Source organism: Eulemur rufifrons, chromosome 6 (genome assembly GCF_041146395.1).
Source record: "Eulemur rufifrons isolate Redbay chromosome 6, OSU_ERuf_1, whole genome shotgun sequence".
In the NCBI taxonomy this organism is placed as follows: Eukaryota; Metazoa; Chordata; class Mammalia; order Primates; family Lemuridae; genus Eulemur; species Eulemur rufifrons.
This window is the reverse complement of record NC_090988.1, coordinates 38,006,305-38,022,609: the sequence shown is the minus strand read 5'-3', so window position 1 is coordinate 38,022,609 and position 16,305 is coordinate 38,006,305. Positions and strand designations below refer to the sequence as shown.

The following is a 16,305-nucleotide window of genomic DNA, read 5'->3' as shown; positions in this document are numbered from 1 at the left end:
TATCACCAAGCTTCCAAAAATAAAGAAGGAAAATGCCATCTAGCCCATAGAAGAAGGAGCTGATATAAATTGTTTAACATAAAAAGAAATGCAAATGGGTTTTCTTGAAATATAAAAAGTTATTTATTTTTTTATTTTTTTATTTCAGCTTATGGGGGTACAAATGTTTAGGTTACATATATTGCCTTTGCCCCACTCCCCAGTTGAGAACCAATGTTAATGTTATGTTAACTGTAATTGCAATGTGAATGTAAAGTGAAATATTAGTAACATGGTGGGGAAAAGTATATACCATATGTTTATATTAACAAAATAGATGGGTAAACCATAATGTTTTAAAAGATATTACCTATAGTAGAAGAAGGGAATAGGGTGAAGGGGAGAGGTATAGAAGCTAAACTTCTTTGAATATATCTTTTTTGTAAAATTAACTTTACTACCTATACATATAAAATAAAATATTAAAAAAGCAAGGCTAAATTTGAAAGTAAATGGAAGCAAATGATCTTAAATGTGTATCCATTTGTTAGCATATTTACACAGAGAAGAACTGTGCTAAGTGACTTTAAAAATACTAATTTGACTACATATTCCTAGTTGGATAAATCCTAAGAACAACAAAAAAAAAAGAACTGCAAAATAATATTAAATTGTTTTGAATGATCATAATTGTAATTATAATAACAATGTTGGTATCATTATTCCGAAACTTTTGTGCATGTATTTCAAATAAAGCAATGAATAATTTTGATGTCATTGAGCATGAGAAATTTCAGCAGGGAGAAAGGAGTTACAAATGTAAAAACAATAAAATTAAGTAAAAGCATTGATGCTCTAATTTTGAATTGAATTAGCAGTATGAATGCATGAAATATTTAAAAAAAAAAAAAAAAGAACCTTTCCTGACTCTGTCCAGTGAATAAAACCGAAACATAATAGCCAATCCAGTAACAACGAGCATTCCTGGCACTAGATCATGGTCTCTAAATGCCATTTCTAACTAAAATAAAAACCAAGGCTTCTTGGAGAAATGAGTACTTCAGGATTGGGGCAGAAAATGTACAAGGCAACCTTGGGAAAAATTACCAGTAGCAATTACCAGAAAGCAAGGAAGCTATCAAAGAGTACTAAGGTTGCGTCAAAAGATCTCAAGAACCAACCTGAAGAGGCTCCCACTGTCTAAGGAAGGGCTACTTGTTCATCAATAAATGTAATAACTGATGGACAGAAACATATCAGATGTGATTAAATTCATGAGTTCATAGTAATGCTTGAAAAAGAATGCTTCATTGATCACTTTGAGGGGAGCTAAGGAACTAATTCATTATTTCAAAATGACAAGGGGAAAGAAGCATTTACGCTGCCTTTCCTATACGAAGTGTACGTCAGAGTAACCAAATAGTTGAGAAGTTTCTTTTTACAGAACTATTTCATCTAATAAATGAGGAAGGAATCATAGAATTAGAACATTACCATTTTGAAATGTTTAATGAATTAATATTATCTGTGTAATGATTGTTAATTGCTACTATCATGGAACGAGAGAGAACCAGATACTATGTATCTCCAGATGGAAGTACACTAATCACTCCTGAAGGATTTGGGTCAAAAAGAAAAAAAAAAAGGAAATTGAACCTCCATCTTATCAAGCCTCATAGGTGAAACTATTAATTTATAAGAAATGCAGGGGACAGAGGAACATGTAGAACAAAACCACAGGGATGCTATGTGGAAAATTCAGACTGTGGGAATCAAAGAGAAAATAGTTGAGTTTCTTCAGCACTGACAATAACACCATAAAAACTGCAAGGAAATAGAAGGAGAACCTATAAATTAAAATATAATTAAAGGACGTATCAACCAAATGCAATGTTTGTATCTTATTTGCATTATTTTTATTAAAATAAATTATGAAAATATATATACATATATGTATAAACACAACACATTTAAAACAATTAGAGAAATATGAATACCAATTGAATATTTGATGATATTAAAGAATTACAGTTTTCTCTGTTTAGGTGCAATAACGGTATTGTGTTTGTGTTTATTCTAAGAGTCCCCATGTTTCAGAGCCACACTCTGAAATTACATGATGGCTGGGATTTGCTTTAAAATAATATGGGAGGAGCAGGTGGGGGTGAGTGGGAGTATATAGATGAAACCATGTTAGCCATGAATTGATCATTATCAAAGCTGAGGGATGAATATGTGTGTTCAGTTAACTATTACTTTTATATCTGCCAAAAAATTTTTATAATAAAATGCTTTATGAAAGAAAACAATTTGGAAACTTCCTATCTTAGCTATTCTTAGTACCATGTTCTTTGCTAGCCGCCTCCCATCTGAAGGACAGCCGTGGTGCGTGGACACTGCCATTGAGAAGCTGTGACTGATGTCAGTTCACCTCTGTCTGTTCCTCTGTTTCCTTTGTCTCTTTGCTACTTTCCCTATTTTTTCACTGCCTCCGCAGAAGTCCACTAAGAGAAGCAATAATGAGAACTTAAATAGAAACTTAACAAACTAAGGTCACCTTGTGATCATTTACATTATGCCTCAAAGTAATTCCATGGAATTATCACCTTCGGGTGGCCATCTCAGCTGTTCAATTAATAGTGAGAATATTGAACAGCTCATAGTTTATGTTCCTGCTAATGTGAACTACTGGTTTATTGTCAACCTCTAATTACAGAGTGTTTTTATAAGAGAGCTTCCTACACGTTGAGGTAGCTGATAGAAGCTGAGATCCAAGGACCTGGAGGGACAAAAAGAGGGAGGGGGCCTCTTTTATTAGCAATGAGCGAATTGGCATTAGTCATCACTCCTGTCTTCTTTTAACTATAGGTATTTATCAAAGTGCTGGATAATAATGATAATGGGCCAGAATTCTCTCAGCCGAATTACGATGTGACGATTTCCGAGGATGTGCTTCCAGATACAGAGATCCTGCAAATTGAAGCCACAGACAGAGACGAGAAGCACAAACTGAGCTACACGGTCCACAGCAGCATCGACTCCATCAGCATGAGGAAATTCCGCATCGACCCCAGCACGGGCGTGCTCTACACTGCCGAGAGACTGGACCATGAGGCCCAGGACAAGCACATTCTCAACGTAATGGTAGGACCAAACTGCTAATTTGCTCTCCTGGCAGAACCGTTGACCATTCACGTCACACACCTGAGTCTTCAGAAGTGCAGGGCCCCTAGATTTTGTGAACAATTGTAAATTTGGTCTCTTCACAGCCAGATTGCATTCATTTTTGCCTTTTTCTTTCAATGAAAAATTATTGTTGATAGATAGCAAATCCATCTCTTTGCCAAGCTGAAATATTACCTAAGTTCTGCAGACAGTGGCTACTCAGTAAAGGTTGCTGACAGACTTGAGAGGGAAGGAACAGGTCATGTTCCCAGGCTCTGATGTGGGTTTGCATCCAGACGATTTTGTGCAAAAGTTTAAAAGAAGTTCCTTGAGAAGTTAATCACAAGGATAATCATTTACTCAGCCTATGCAATGCTCAGTCCTTGGAAGCATTTAGAGACCCGATTTATTACTTACTGTACTGGCATTGGGCCTAATAGTAAATACTGGCACCCCAAAGAGAACTCAAAACACGCTGATGCCTGCAGAGAGTGTTAAGTCTGAATTTGCGTTCATAGGGCCTCCAAATTATGTAGGAGAAATTGCTTTACTTTTAAAGTGGAGTTTGCCTAGCTCACATAAATGGAAGTAGAGATTAATAAGAAACATCCTTGATTAATTTACGGTCTGAAATCAGTCCCTTCAACCACCCAAGAACCCCATGGGCATTGCATAGCCACTTCCTGTCAGAGCCCCCTCTGCATTCCTTAATACCGGGTAGGATGACAGACAATCTTGTGCACTGATTGGCTTTAAAAGAATATAGTAAGAGGCTACGCACTCCTAACCAGCTGCAAGTAATGTTCCACTAAGTGCTGCTCTTCTTTCACAAGACTGGAAACCTTCCTGGGCAAGAGGAAACTTGAGAGTCATGCCTTCAGCTGTGGTTTCCAGCTAAGACTTCAAGAAACAGAAGCAGTGACTCGTGGAGGTCATCCAAGTCTGGCCCCAAGTCAGGCCATCCTGAGTCTGGCCCCTCATTCATTCATCCAACATATATTTCTTGAGCACCTACTGTGCACCATGCACTGTTCTAGGCACTGAGGATAGAAAAAAATGTTCCAGTATCCATGGAACTTACATTCAATTGGAATTGTCGTAGATTTCAGTAATCCCAAAATAAAGAGTTCAGCTTAGTCCTTGGGTGTGGCAGGCCAGTCTACAGACATGGAAATTCGGCACTCTCACTGGGTTGATTCTGCATGAGTTTTCTTCCAGGGAAGAAACCTTGTGCTGGGGACTGACTCCATTCTCATGATTCTTCACGTCATTTCTGTTCATTCTTTCCTTAGCAAACTCAGAATTGAGTTTGGTCTCCCTTTACCATTAATCATTTATATAATTGAGTATTTAGAGCAAACAACTCCTTTATGCTGCCTTTTTCTAAGCTAAGCCATTTTAGTCATTTTGCTCGTTCCTCCTAGGTACTGTTTCTGAAAACCCTTTTCTCTGTGTTGGCTCTTCTTGGTATATTTTTCTAATTTCTTCACATCTCTCTGCAGTTATGGAGTCTAAAATTGAATACGCCAAGAGCACATATTTGAGTAGTGCTACATTAAATTATAGCAAAACCTTGTGGTTAAAGAATTGATTGTTTGCAAGCTTCTGCCATATGCAAGCCAGGGGGAGTTTTAAAGCTGCCAAGTAAGGTTCTTTGGTAGAATCACAAGGAGGGTCTCAATGTTAGAAATTGAGATTTGATTCTCTTGCCTGAAAGTGCTGCACACCACCATTTTACCACTTCTACTTGCTCTTGTTACCTCTCACAGAATGCCAAACGCTAGGTTAGGTTCTTACAACTCACTCTAAGAGCACCTCTAGTGTATCCCACGCAGGCACCTACTCCTAGGCGTTATCACTACCTATGTACTCGTGTTTCCCACTCAATTCTAAGCTTCTTGAGGGCAAGGACTGTAACAAATTCACTGCTGAGCCACCAGACTCAAGTCAGGGACTTGCCAGATAACAGGTGACAATAAACGTGTGTTGAATGGATGAAGGGCAATGCTTACATTGTTTTCGTTAATTCCACTCTTTAGTTTCCCTTGTAGGAGAGCCTCCATCCACCATTCCATTAGCAACTGTATCCCCAAATAACAAGGGAGAAGTGGCTGCGTGAGCACAGTGCTGTGTTTGTGATATCAAGGCATCAGTTCCACGGGCACAGACTGAGCACAGACCACAGACCAGGCATCAAGCTGAGCAATAAAGTGATATGGCCCCTGTTTTTGATTTGCTCACGATCAGTTTCCTCACTAGCAAATACCACCGTTTATTGAGCACCTACGAGGTGCCTGGGACTGGGTCAAGCGCTTTATGTGCATTATCTCACTTTGTTTCCACCCCACCGTGTGAGTTCTTTGCAATTAAAGATTTTAGTCCTACTGCTTCTTGTATTTTGCCTAAAGGTCAGAGATCAAGAGTTTCCTTATCGAAGAAACTTGGCCCGAGTCATTGTGAATGTGGAGGACGCTAATGATCACAGTCCTTACTTTACCAACCCACTGTACGAAGCATCTGTGTTTGAATCTGCTGCCCTGGGATCAGCTGTTCTGCAAGTGACGGCTCTGGACAAAGACAAAGGGGAAAATGCAGAACTCATATACACCATAGAAGCAGGTGAGAGCTATTGCACTGCACAGACTTCAGCGTAAGGCATGGCATTCGACCCTCGGTAGTATTTATCACCATGTACAATTCAGATCATTACTAATGGAACATCTCCAAATGATTTTTTTGGCCAAGCAACTGCCCTCTTTGGGTTATGATGGTGTATAAAGTCCTTGGCGTGTCATTAATGTGTTTTCTATCATTGACAGCAAAGAAAGAGTTTCCTTTGTTGTTTACAATCTCAGATTTTTCTGGAATAGAGAAAAGAAATATGTAATAAATTCAGTGGCTTTTACCCATGGGCCAACAAGCCATGGCTTCAGACTGAAATAACCAAAGCTTTCCATCATCTGAGGGCTGCTGGGCTGTTCTGTGAATTGAATCTTAACATCTCTTTGTTAACTTGTCAATAGGTGGGCTGTAGGCTTCAGAAATTCCCACACCCTCACAATTAGCGCAAATTCACTTCATTGGAGGCAATCTGAGTAGCAGAGTAGATGGTAGATATGGAGTCTGAACTGCCTGCTTAAACTGACATGTAAATATAGGCTCTTGTTTTGTTAAATTTGAGATTTTTAAAAATCATTTTAACACCCATAAGGCAAGACAACAGTTTACTGATGGTTTGAAGAGCAGTAGCTAGAAAATATTTATGACAGAGAGATGAATGTCTAAGCAAGTACTGTGAACCAAAAAATGACAAATATCCTTTATCTGCTCTATTTGCTCGTCCCCTGGTCTGTCTTTTTTGAATATTCAAGCCACATATTTCCAAAATGTTCTGAAACATTATGTCTGTCGTACTTAATGCCAAATGCAATCTCCTTTCATGCCAGCAATGGAAAGGCTTCTTTCCATTCATTTAAATGTAGAGCATTTTTGCAAGGGGTTGAATTAAACTATGAATGCTACAATGACAGTTTTGGACTCAAAATTTTAGAAAAAGAAAAGCCAACAACCTTCTAAAAAAAAAAAAAGTCCCTGCATTGAATGATAATCTGATGCTATTTCCTGTATTAGGCACCCTCATTTTACATGAGCCTGTGCTAAGGTCTATTAAAAAAAAAAGAAAAATATAAGACTTTGGTTCATAACAGCTAGGTGTCCAAGAAAATTAGCCTGTTTCTTTTCTAGGTTTCCATGGAATTTCCTTTTAACCTAAAGCCTGACCAGTATTTTTTTAGAAATGCTATTTTGCATCTCTTATTTATGACAGAGATAATATTATTTAATTATGTAATTCTTGTTCTTTTGGTTCTGCAAATAATACAAGGAAACTTTTCCAAAAAATATCACAGAAAATGTCACCTAATCCAACAACTTTTTATTCTTTCTATAGTTTTTTCTAATTTTGTGTCTTTTCTTTTCCCCATATTCACTCAGGCATATACATTGTTTCATGTCATTGTAATCATTTAGATGTAGGGTTTTAGTTCTCTTTTTCTTGTCATTTTCTAAACATTTGTCTGTATACCTACCTGCTTTTCATATGTGTCATTAAGCCTACTACTTATACTTCTTTCAAATAGCCAGATAATTTTCCAACCAATTTGGAGGTTCTTAAGGAGTAATTTCACTTACCGTGCAGCTGAAAAGACTGCCCAGTTGATCTTTTAACCTCTATGAACTGAGCATGGTGCTCAGTCATTTCTTTAACAATTGAGTAAAGCAAGAGAGAAAAGTTATTTCCTTAAAACATCTTTTATATAGAAAACCTGAACTTCCAGAAAACCACAGGAACAATTTGATATCTCAAAACAACGACCTTCTCACACATATACACTGTTCACATTAAATTACGATGTTCACATTACGATGTTCACATTGAATCTCAGATGGCTGCGAGGCCCCTCACAGACTGGCAGACAGACCTGTGCCGGACCTGGACTGGTCCTACCGTCATCTTCCCACATGATGGTAGGAGTGAGGCAGATCCCAGATGCTTCAGCAGTTTGAAGCAAATGACAAATGGTTGTGTAAAGTGCTATGTTTTATTTAACTTTTCTCATACACCTCAGATAAGCAAGATTTTACTCTGTTTCCTGGTAGCCTATAAATTTCCCATCTCCTGCCTGGCCTCCCCATAACTACTGAAGCTTTTTACTTTGGCCTGAAGGACCGAGGCAGAATCCGAGTGCAGAGCTCCAGGTCTTATATCTTGGAGTTTGTGTTGGTGCCAGCAGAGCTTCAGAGTAGTATAGAGAGACCAAGACTGAGAGTTGAGTGAGGATAGGGGCATAGTGGATCTCAAGATGCATACAGATAGTGAATTAAAAACATTTTTAGAATCTACCTGTCCTCTCATTCAACAAATAATTATTGAGCACCTTCTTTGTGGTGGGCGCTATAAGTAAGAGAAGCACAGCTTTTACGTAGTTGCCGAAAGTCTGCAAGAAACCATAGATTCCAAGAAAACAAACAGAGGTTAATTTCTAAGGATTCAAGTATAGTAGGAGAGAATAATCAGGAAGTGGATTCCAAGAAAATGGGTCAATATGTTAAAGAGGGAAAGAGGAGGAGAGTCCGCTTTGGACCTGATGTGTGAGCATATCATTCTGGAAGGGCATAGCAAGGGGATCAGTGGCCGTGGGAGAACAGGGTTATAAAGTTCTACTGGAGGTCAAGACAGGCTCCCCTTTGGCCCCACCATAATATATCTCGCCAGGTGGGAAGCAATGTTCTGGGCCTGGAGTGAGGGAGGACTTCCCTAGAAACTCTGCAGCGGGACGCCACAGTCAGTGCACACAGAGAGACTTGGCTCTGTTAGCATTCGTCAGCCAGGGCTGCAGGTAGATGCCATCACTGGAAGGTGACCGTTGCTTAGGCAAAATGATTCCTGACTCCTTGTGAGGGTCTACAAATCATCAAATATTAGATTCACACTCAATTCCATGGTGCTATTTATTGAAAATTTGAAAGTTTACTAATAAGATCATTGAATTTTTTGTTATCATCACAAAATGGCCATGTTTGGGTGTCCAAGTAAAAAATCATAGTGATATCAAAGACAACATTGTTTAATATTCACATTTTGGGGCTGGAATCAAATTGAACTCCTTATTAGGTATACTTTCTCTTTAAAAATAAGCAACTACTTGATGAGTGCGATGCGCACTGTCTGGGGAATGGACACGCTTGAAGCTCAGACTCGGGGGGGGGGGCAATGGAGGGGCATGGGCAATATATATAACCTGAACTTTTGTACCCCCATAATGAGCTGAAATAAAATAAAAAAAAAGAAAAGAAAAAGTCAGGTTACAAAACAGAATATAAATCATGATCTCATTTGGGGAAAACAATATATTTGCATTAAAAAATTCTGACAGATTTTGTATAAATTAAATAGCAATCATTGCCAAAAAAAAAAAAATAAGCAAGTATCTCATTGAAATAGATTTTATGTGAACATACCTTTTAGTGTTCAGATATGGAAAAGTTTATTTAGTAAGGATGTGGTAAGGAGTATGTACACAGCTGTATTTGCTGAAATTTCAATAAACAAATCATATAACTGCCCCCTGAATCATGATTCCTATTTCAGTGATTTTGACATTTAATAAGTCTGTAAGTCTTCCATACTGCAGTATTCAAAAAGAAAGAAAAATCCAGATACAGTTTAATAACCAAGATCTTTACCTTTTGATTTAAAAGACTCTTAGACACAGAAGCACTTATGTTCTTTGAGACCTCTCCAAAAGCCTGATGAGATAAACAAAAAGCAGCTTAGTAAAGGATGCAGCTTCACGCTGCCCCCTGATTTCAAGCTCTGCGTCACCACCTACCTTCTTTACATTCTTCATGTTTTGTGTTCCCCATTCTTTACTCCTTTCTTATTTCTCTTGTGCTCAATAATCCCAGATTTCAAGGCACCGTGAGTCTGCAAGGCAGAGCTTAAACCTCTGCAGCATCCCAGCCACAGCCCTTCCCATGCCAGCTGTGTCAAAGCAGGGTGCCTGGCTTTCCATTTCCTAAAGTTGTGCCTCAAGTTCTTGGTTGAAATGCTGGTTCAGAGTGTCAGCAGTGTCCTGCTTCACCAGAAACCTCTCAAATGCTTTTAGTGAATAGATGGCTACAGGTTGGAGCAACTGCCTTATGAAATTTTTATGTCTACTTTTATGTCTGTGTGTGTGCATATGTGTGTTCAGGGGCATGTGAGAGGGTAGAGCAGGAAAGAAGAATGGGAGAGTGGTCAGAGAAAATGCTTACAACTTACAAAGCAGATGGTGACTTGCAAAGAATTCTCTGTGCCTGAACAAAACCCCCTCACCAAAGCCGTGTTTCGGGTGAGGTCATTTTTGATTGAGTGAAATAGTACCAATTTCATGTAGCAGAGCTTACCTTTTGGACAATCTGAAACCAACTGACTAAACATTCTGAAACTATTCCCACAACCCTCTTTCTTTTAACATGGAACACAGAATATGACACTAGCTTAGACACAGAGACCTTTTTACCAGTGGCATTGGTATGTGGCAGCCCAGTCTGTCCCTCTTTTCACAAGAGTAGAAACGAGGAATTCCTGCACATTCTCAGCAGAAAAGTCTCTCCTACAAGCTCTCTTCTTTCCCAGCTTGAATGTACACAGTGCTGTGCTTTTGTTGTTGTTGTTTTTGTGACAATGTCTAACTTGGATCAAGAAGCTACTGATCTGAAATTCACAGTATTACTGGAAAACTCATTTCAGTTGCTTTTCAATATCCCTGCAAGAGAAGTCCCTAATTTTATTTCAGAATGATACAGAATGAGTACAATAATTGCTTTCTACTTGCCATGTTGCAGTAAGGTACCTTTCAATGAAGAGTTAATCTTCAAAAAAGATTTTAATGACCCACTTGTAACTCATTTCCCCATTGATTTCTGTATTTTAGGAAACACCGGGAACACGTTTAAGATAGAACCAGTCCTGGGCATCATCACTGTTTCCAAAGAACCAGACATGACGACGATGGGTCAGTTTGTCCTGTCCGTCAAAGTCACGGATCAGGGCTCCCCGCCAATGTCTGCCACTGCAATTGTGCGCATTTCTGTCACCATGTCTGATAATTCTCACCCCAAGTTCACGCACAAAGACTACCAAGCAGAAGTAAATGAAAATGTCGACATTGGAACATCAGTCATTCTAATCTCCGCCATCAGTCAATCTACCCTAATTTATGAAGTCAAAGATGGAGACATTGATGGGATCTTTACCATAAATCCATATTCTGGAGTCATCACCACTCGGAAGGCCCTGGATTACGAGCGCACTTCCTCTTATCAGCTCATCATTCAGGCCACTAACATGGCAGGAATGGCTTCCAATGCCACAGTCAATATTCAGATCGTTGATGAAAATGATAATGCCCCAGTTTTCCTCTTTTCCCAATACTCGGGCAGCCTAAGTGAGGCTGCCCCGGTCAATAGCATTGTCAGGAGCTTAGATAACAGCCCACTGGTGATTCGAGCCACTGATGCTGACAGCAACCGGAATGCTCTGCTGGTGTATCAGATTGTGGAGTCCATGGCCAAGAAGTTCTTCACGGTGGACTCCAGTACCGGTGCAATTAGAACCATTGCCAACCTGGACCATGAAACCATTGCCCATTTCCATTTTCACGTGCACGTGAGAGACAGTGGCAGCCCCCAGCTGACTGCAGAGAGTCCTGTGGAGGTCAACATTGAGGTGACAGATGTGAATGATAACCCACCTGTTTTTACTCAGCCTGTGTTTGAGACTGTCTTACTCCTACCTACCTATGTTGGAGTGGAGGTTCTAAAAGTCAGTGCCACAGATCCTGACTCTGAGGTGCCCCCAGAACTGACATACAGCCTAATGGAAGGCAGCTTGGATCATTTTTTAATTGACTCAAATAGTGGAGTACTCACCATAAAAAACAACAACCTCTCCAAAGATCACTACATGCTGATAGTTAAAGTGTCTGACGGAAAGTTCTACAGTACGTCCATGGTCACCATCATGGTTAAAGAAGCCATGGACAGCGGCCTCCACTTTACGCAAAACTTTTACTCCACATCAATCTCAGAGAATAACACGAACATAACCAAAGTTGCTATTGTCAATGCAGTTGGAAACCGCCTTAACGAGCCCTTAAAATACAGCATCCTAAACCCAGGAAATAAGTTCAAGATAAAATCTACCTCAGGGGTCATTCAGACCACTGGAGTGCCCTTTGACCGTGAAGAACAAGAGTTGTATGAGCTGGTGGTGGAAGCCAGCCGTGAGCTGGACCATCTGCGTGTGGCTAGGGTGGTGGTCAGGGTTAACATCGAAGACATAAATGACAATTCTCCAGTCTTTGTGGGCCTCCCTTACTATGCTGCTGTGCAAGTTGATGCTGAGCCTGGGACTCAGATTTACCAGGTGACAGCCATTGACAAAGATAAAGGTGCAAATGGAGAAGTGACCTATGTCCTACAGGATGACTATGGCCACTTTGAAATTAACCCTAATTCAGGGAATGTTATTTTAAAAGAAGCATTCAACTCTGACTTGTCCAACATTGAGTATGGAGTTACCATTCTAGCAAAGGATGGTGGAAAACCCTCTTTGACCACATCTGTGGAACTTCCCATCACTATTGTCAACAAAGCAATGCCTGTGTTTGATAAGCCCTTTTATACAGCTTCCATCAATGAAGACATCAGAGTGGACACCCCCATCCTAAGCATCAACGCCACAAGTCCAGAAGGCCAAGGCATCATATATATCATTATTGATGGGGATCCTTTTAAACAGTTTAACATTGACTTTGACACTGGGGTCCTGAAAGTTGTTAGCCCTTTGGATTATGAAGTTACATCTGTTTACAAGCTGACAATAAGAGCCAGTGATGCCCTTACTGGTGCTAGGGCCGAAGTCACTGTTGACTTGCTAGTCAATGATGTAAATGACAACCCCCCTATTTTTGATCAGCCCACATACAATACAACATTATCAGAAGCGTCTCTTATTGGTACACCTGTTTTGCAAGTTGTCTCTACTGATGCAGACTCAGAAAACAACAAAATGGTACATTATCAGATTGTCCAGGATACCTACAACAGCACAGATTATTTTCACATAGACAGCACAAGTGGCTTGATCCTGACAGCACGGATGCTGGACCATGAGTTAGTACAACACTGTACTTTGAAAGTCAGATCAACAGATAGTGGCTTCCCATCTCTAAGCAGTGAGGTTCTGGTTCATATCCACATCTCTGACATAAATGACAACCCTCCGGTTTTTAATCAGCTCATTTATGAGTCATATGTGAGTGAGTTAGCCCCCCGGGGCCATTTTGTAACCTGTGTGCAAGCGTCTGATGCAGACAGCTCTGACTTTGACCGGTTGGAATATAGCATTTTATCTGGGAATGACCGGACGAGCTTTCTAATGGATAGCAAGAGCGGAGTCATCACATTGTCCAGCCACCGGAAGCAGCGGATGGAGCCTCTGTACAGTCTCAATGTGTCTGTCTCTGATGGGTTGTTCACCAGCACTGCACAGGTGCACATCAGGGTTCTTGGGGCCAACTTGTACAGCCCTGCCTTTTCACAAAGCACATATGTAGCTGAGGTGAGAGAGAATGCAGCTGCTGGGACAAAGGTAATTCATGTCCGAGCCACAGATGGGGATCCAGGGACTTACGGGCAAATCAGCTATGCCATCATCAACGACTTTGCCAAGGACAGATTCCTCATTGACAGCAATGGACAGGTCATCACGACAGAAAGGCTAGACCGGGAAAACCCTCTGGAAGGAGACATTAGTATTTTTTTGAGGGCTCTCGACGGTGGAGGAAGAACAACTTTCTGCACTGTGAGGGTGATTGTTGTGGATGAAAATGACAATGCTCCCCAGTTCCTGACAGTGGAATATAGAGCCAGTGTCAGGGCAGACGTTGGAAGGGGCCATTTGGTCACCCAAGTTCAAGCCATGGATCCAGATGATGGAGCAAACTCAAGGATTACATACTCCCTCTATAGCGAGGCCTCAGTCTCCGTGGCTGACCTCCTAGAGATCGATCCTGACAATGGCTGGATGGTCACAAAAGGCAATTTTAACCAGCTCAAAAATACAGTGCTGTCGTTCTTTGTCAAAGCAGTAGATGGAGGCATTCCAGTGAAGCACTCCCTCATTCCCGTCTATGTCCACGTCTTGCCCCCTGAAACATTTTTGCCTTCGTTCACCCAGTCTCAATATTCCTTTGCCATTGTAGAAGATACAGCCATTGGGAGCACAGTGGACACCCTGAGGATTTTGCCCAGTCAGAATGTCCGGTTCAGCACAGTTAATGGGGAACGACCAGAAAATAACAGAGGAGGTTTCTTCATCATAGAACAGGAAACAGGCACAATTAAGCTTGACAAGCGCCTTGACCATGAAGCCATCCCAGCTTTCCATTTTAAAGCAGCAGCCACTATTCCCCTGGACAAGGTAGACATTGTGTTTACCGTGGATGTAGATATCAAGGTATTGGATTTGAATGACAACAAGCCAGTCTTTGACACTTCAAGCTATGAGACCATCATAATGGAAGGGATGCCTGTTGGCACCAAACTCACACAGGTGAGAGCTACTGATATGGATTGGGGAGCCAATGGGCAGGTCACTTACTCCCTCCACTCAGATTCCCAGCCCGAAAAGGTAATGGAGGCATTCAGTATTGACAGCAACACAGGCTGGATCAGTACCTTGAAGGACCTGGATCATGAGACAGACCCCGAATTCACCTTCTCTGTGGTGGCCTCTGACCTTGGAGAGGCATTCTCTCTCTCTTCCACCACATTGGTTTCTGTTAAGGTGACAGATATAAATGACAATGCACCAGTCTTTGCCCACGAGGTGTACCGAGGGAATGTGAAGGAGAGTGACCCTCCAGGCGAGGTGGTGGCCGTCCTCAGCACCTGGGACAGAGACACGTCCGACATTAATCGCCAAGTGAGCTACCATATTACAGGTAAGTCAACACCTCAGTTTTCACTGTGTGCTCTGTTTTATAAAGAAAGATGGAAGATGGCTGGTGGGAATAAGAGTAGGAGAGAAGAAGGAAGATGAGATGAGGAATTGCGAGTAACCAAACCTCTCTGGGACCTAGTAAAAGATCCCAGAGCAGGCTGGGTTCTTTGCCTGCTGGTTGTTGTTATCTCAGCCTCAGAGTTCACAAGTTTGCCGACAACACATTACCCAGATTGGCACTTAGACCTTATGTCACTTCTTATCATTTAGAAGGGAATCCAGCCAAATATCTCATTTGAAGAAATGAAAATAACAACTCTTTTTGGTGGGGAGATATGTTTTTAACTATATTACTTTTTCCTACTTTTTTTGTTGTGCTAGGAAAAACAAATAGCTGGGCCAGGCGTGGTGGCTCACGCCTGTACTCTGGGAGGCTGAGGCGGGAGGATCGCTTGAGGTCAGGAGTTCAAGACCAGCCTGAGCAAGAGCAAGACCCTATCTCTACAAAAAATTGAAATCTTAGCTGGGCATGGTGGTGCATGCCTGTAGTCCCAGCTTCTCAGGATGCTGAGGCAGGAGGATCATTTGAGCCCAGGAGTTTGAGGTTGTTGTGAGCCATGACGGCACCAGTGCACTCTAGCCAGAGTGATAGAGCAAGACTACGTCTCACAAAAAAAAAAAAAAGAAAGAAAGAACGAATGAACAAACAAATATCTTGATCCCAGTAAGCTTCACATATAAGTTTCTCCTGGTCATAAAAACACATATGCACACATATATACAAATTAGAGGACCCTTTTGATCTTTCACCAAGAAATCCTAAATTATAACTCCACGTCAAGGGTTATTTCTTCTGACAACTGGATTTTCTTGGCTCTTTTTTCTGTCTTTCAAAATAGTATCAGTGGGAAATTTTCGATGGGAAATCCAAGAGAGACAAAGGCAGTCACCAAGAGTGCACAGAAAATATCCCATTGCTCTGAGGGGCTAAGGATTTTATGTCAGAGAAAAAGGTTTGTCACTGATCAGGAGTAGCTTTCTAAGGATGGCTGGCCTTAAACTGAAAAAGAAGAGGGTTGGTTGTATGGGGGCAACCTCCCTAAAAATTATTTGGGGGGTTAAAGCTAATATTTTGATGTTGTCACATTCAAAGGCAGAACATAAACAAAGTGCCAAAAGATTTTAAAGAATCCATCAATAGTTGTAGTCAGGTGGCTTCGCCTTAGAAAAACTACATTATTCAGAGTGAAAATGAATTAATTAGAATGCCCTTAGGACACAGAATCTGCTTAAGCATGTTAGTGGAAAAGTTAATTAATCACTACAGAATAAGATCCACAGTGGAGCAAATGCGTCAATGCTTAGGGTTGCCACAATTTGCAGCATTATTCTTCTCCTTTTTCTTTATGGAACTGTTCTCTTGGTGGCATTTTCCACTTGAAACACTTTATGCATTTTATGCTTTACCTGATACCTTTGGTCTTTTTTCATTAAAATATATATTTCTGAAGTTAAAACATGAAAGTAGTGAGGACAGAAAGAGGCAAGTGAAGCATCACTGTGATTCATTTGCATTTAATTTCAGGGGAAAAAAAGCTTCTTAGACATTC

General features: G+C 40.7%; 1 protein-coding gene across 2 annotated transcripts in view; it reads left to right on the top strand.

The window, feature by feature from the left end:
- Nucleotides 1-16,305, top strand: part of FAT3 (FAT atypical cadherin 3) — a 488,418-nt gene that overhangs the window by 388,215 nt on the left and 83,898 nt on the right. For both annotated transcript variants that reach the window (XM_069469075.1, XM_069469074.1), the window contains exons 7-9: nt 2,848-3,123; nt 5,553-5,763; nt 10,623-14,696. In XM_069469075.1, the coding sequence (XP_069325176.1) occupies nt 2,848-3,123; nt 5,553-5,763; nt 10,623-14,696 (4,561 nt within the window). The remainder of the gene's footprint in view (nt 1-2,847; nt 3,124-5,552; nt 5,764-10,622; nt 14,697-16,305) is intronic.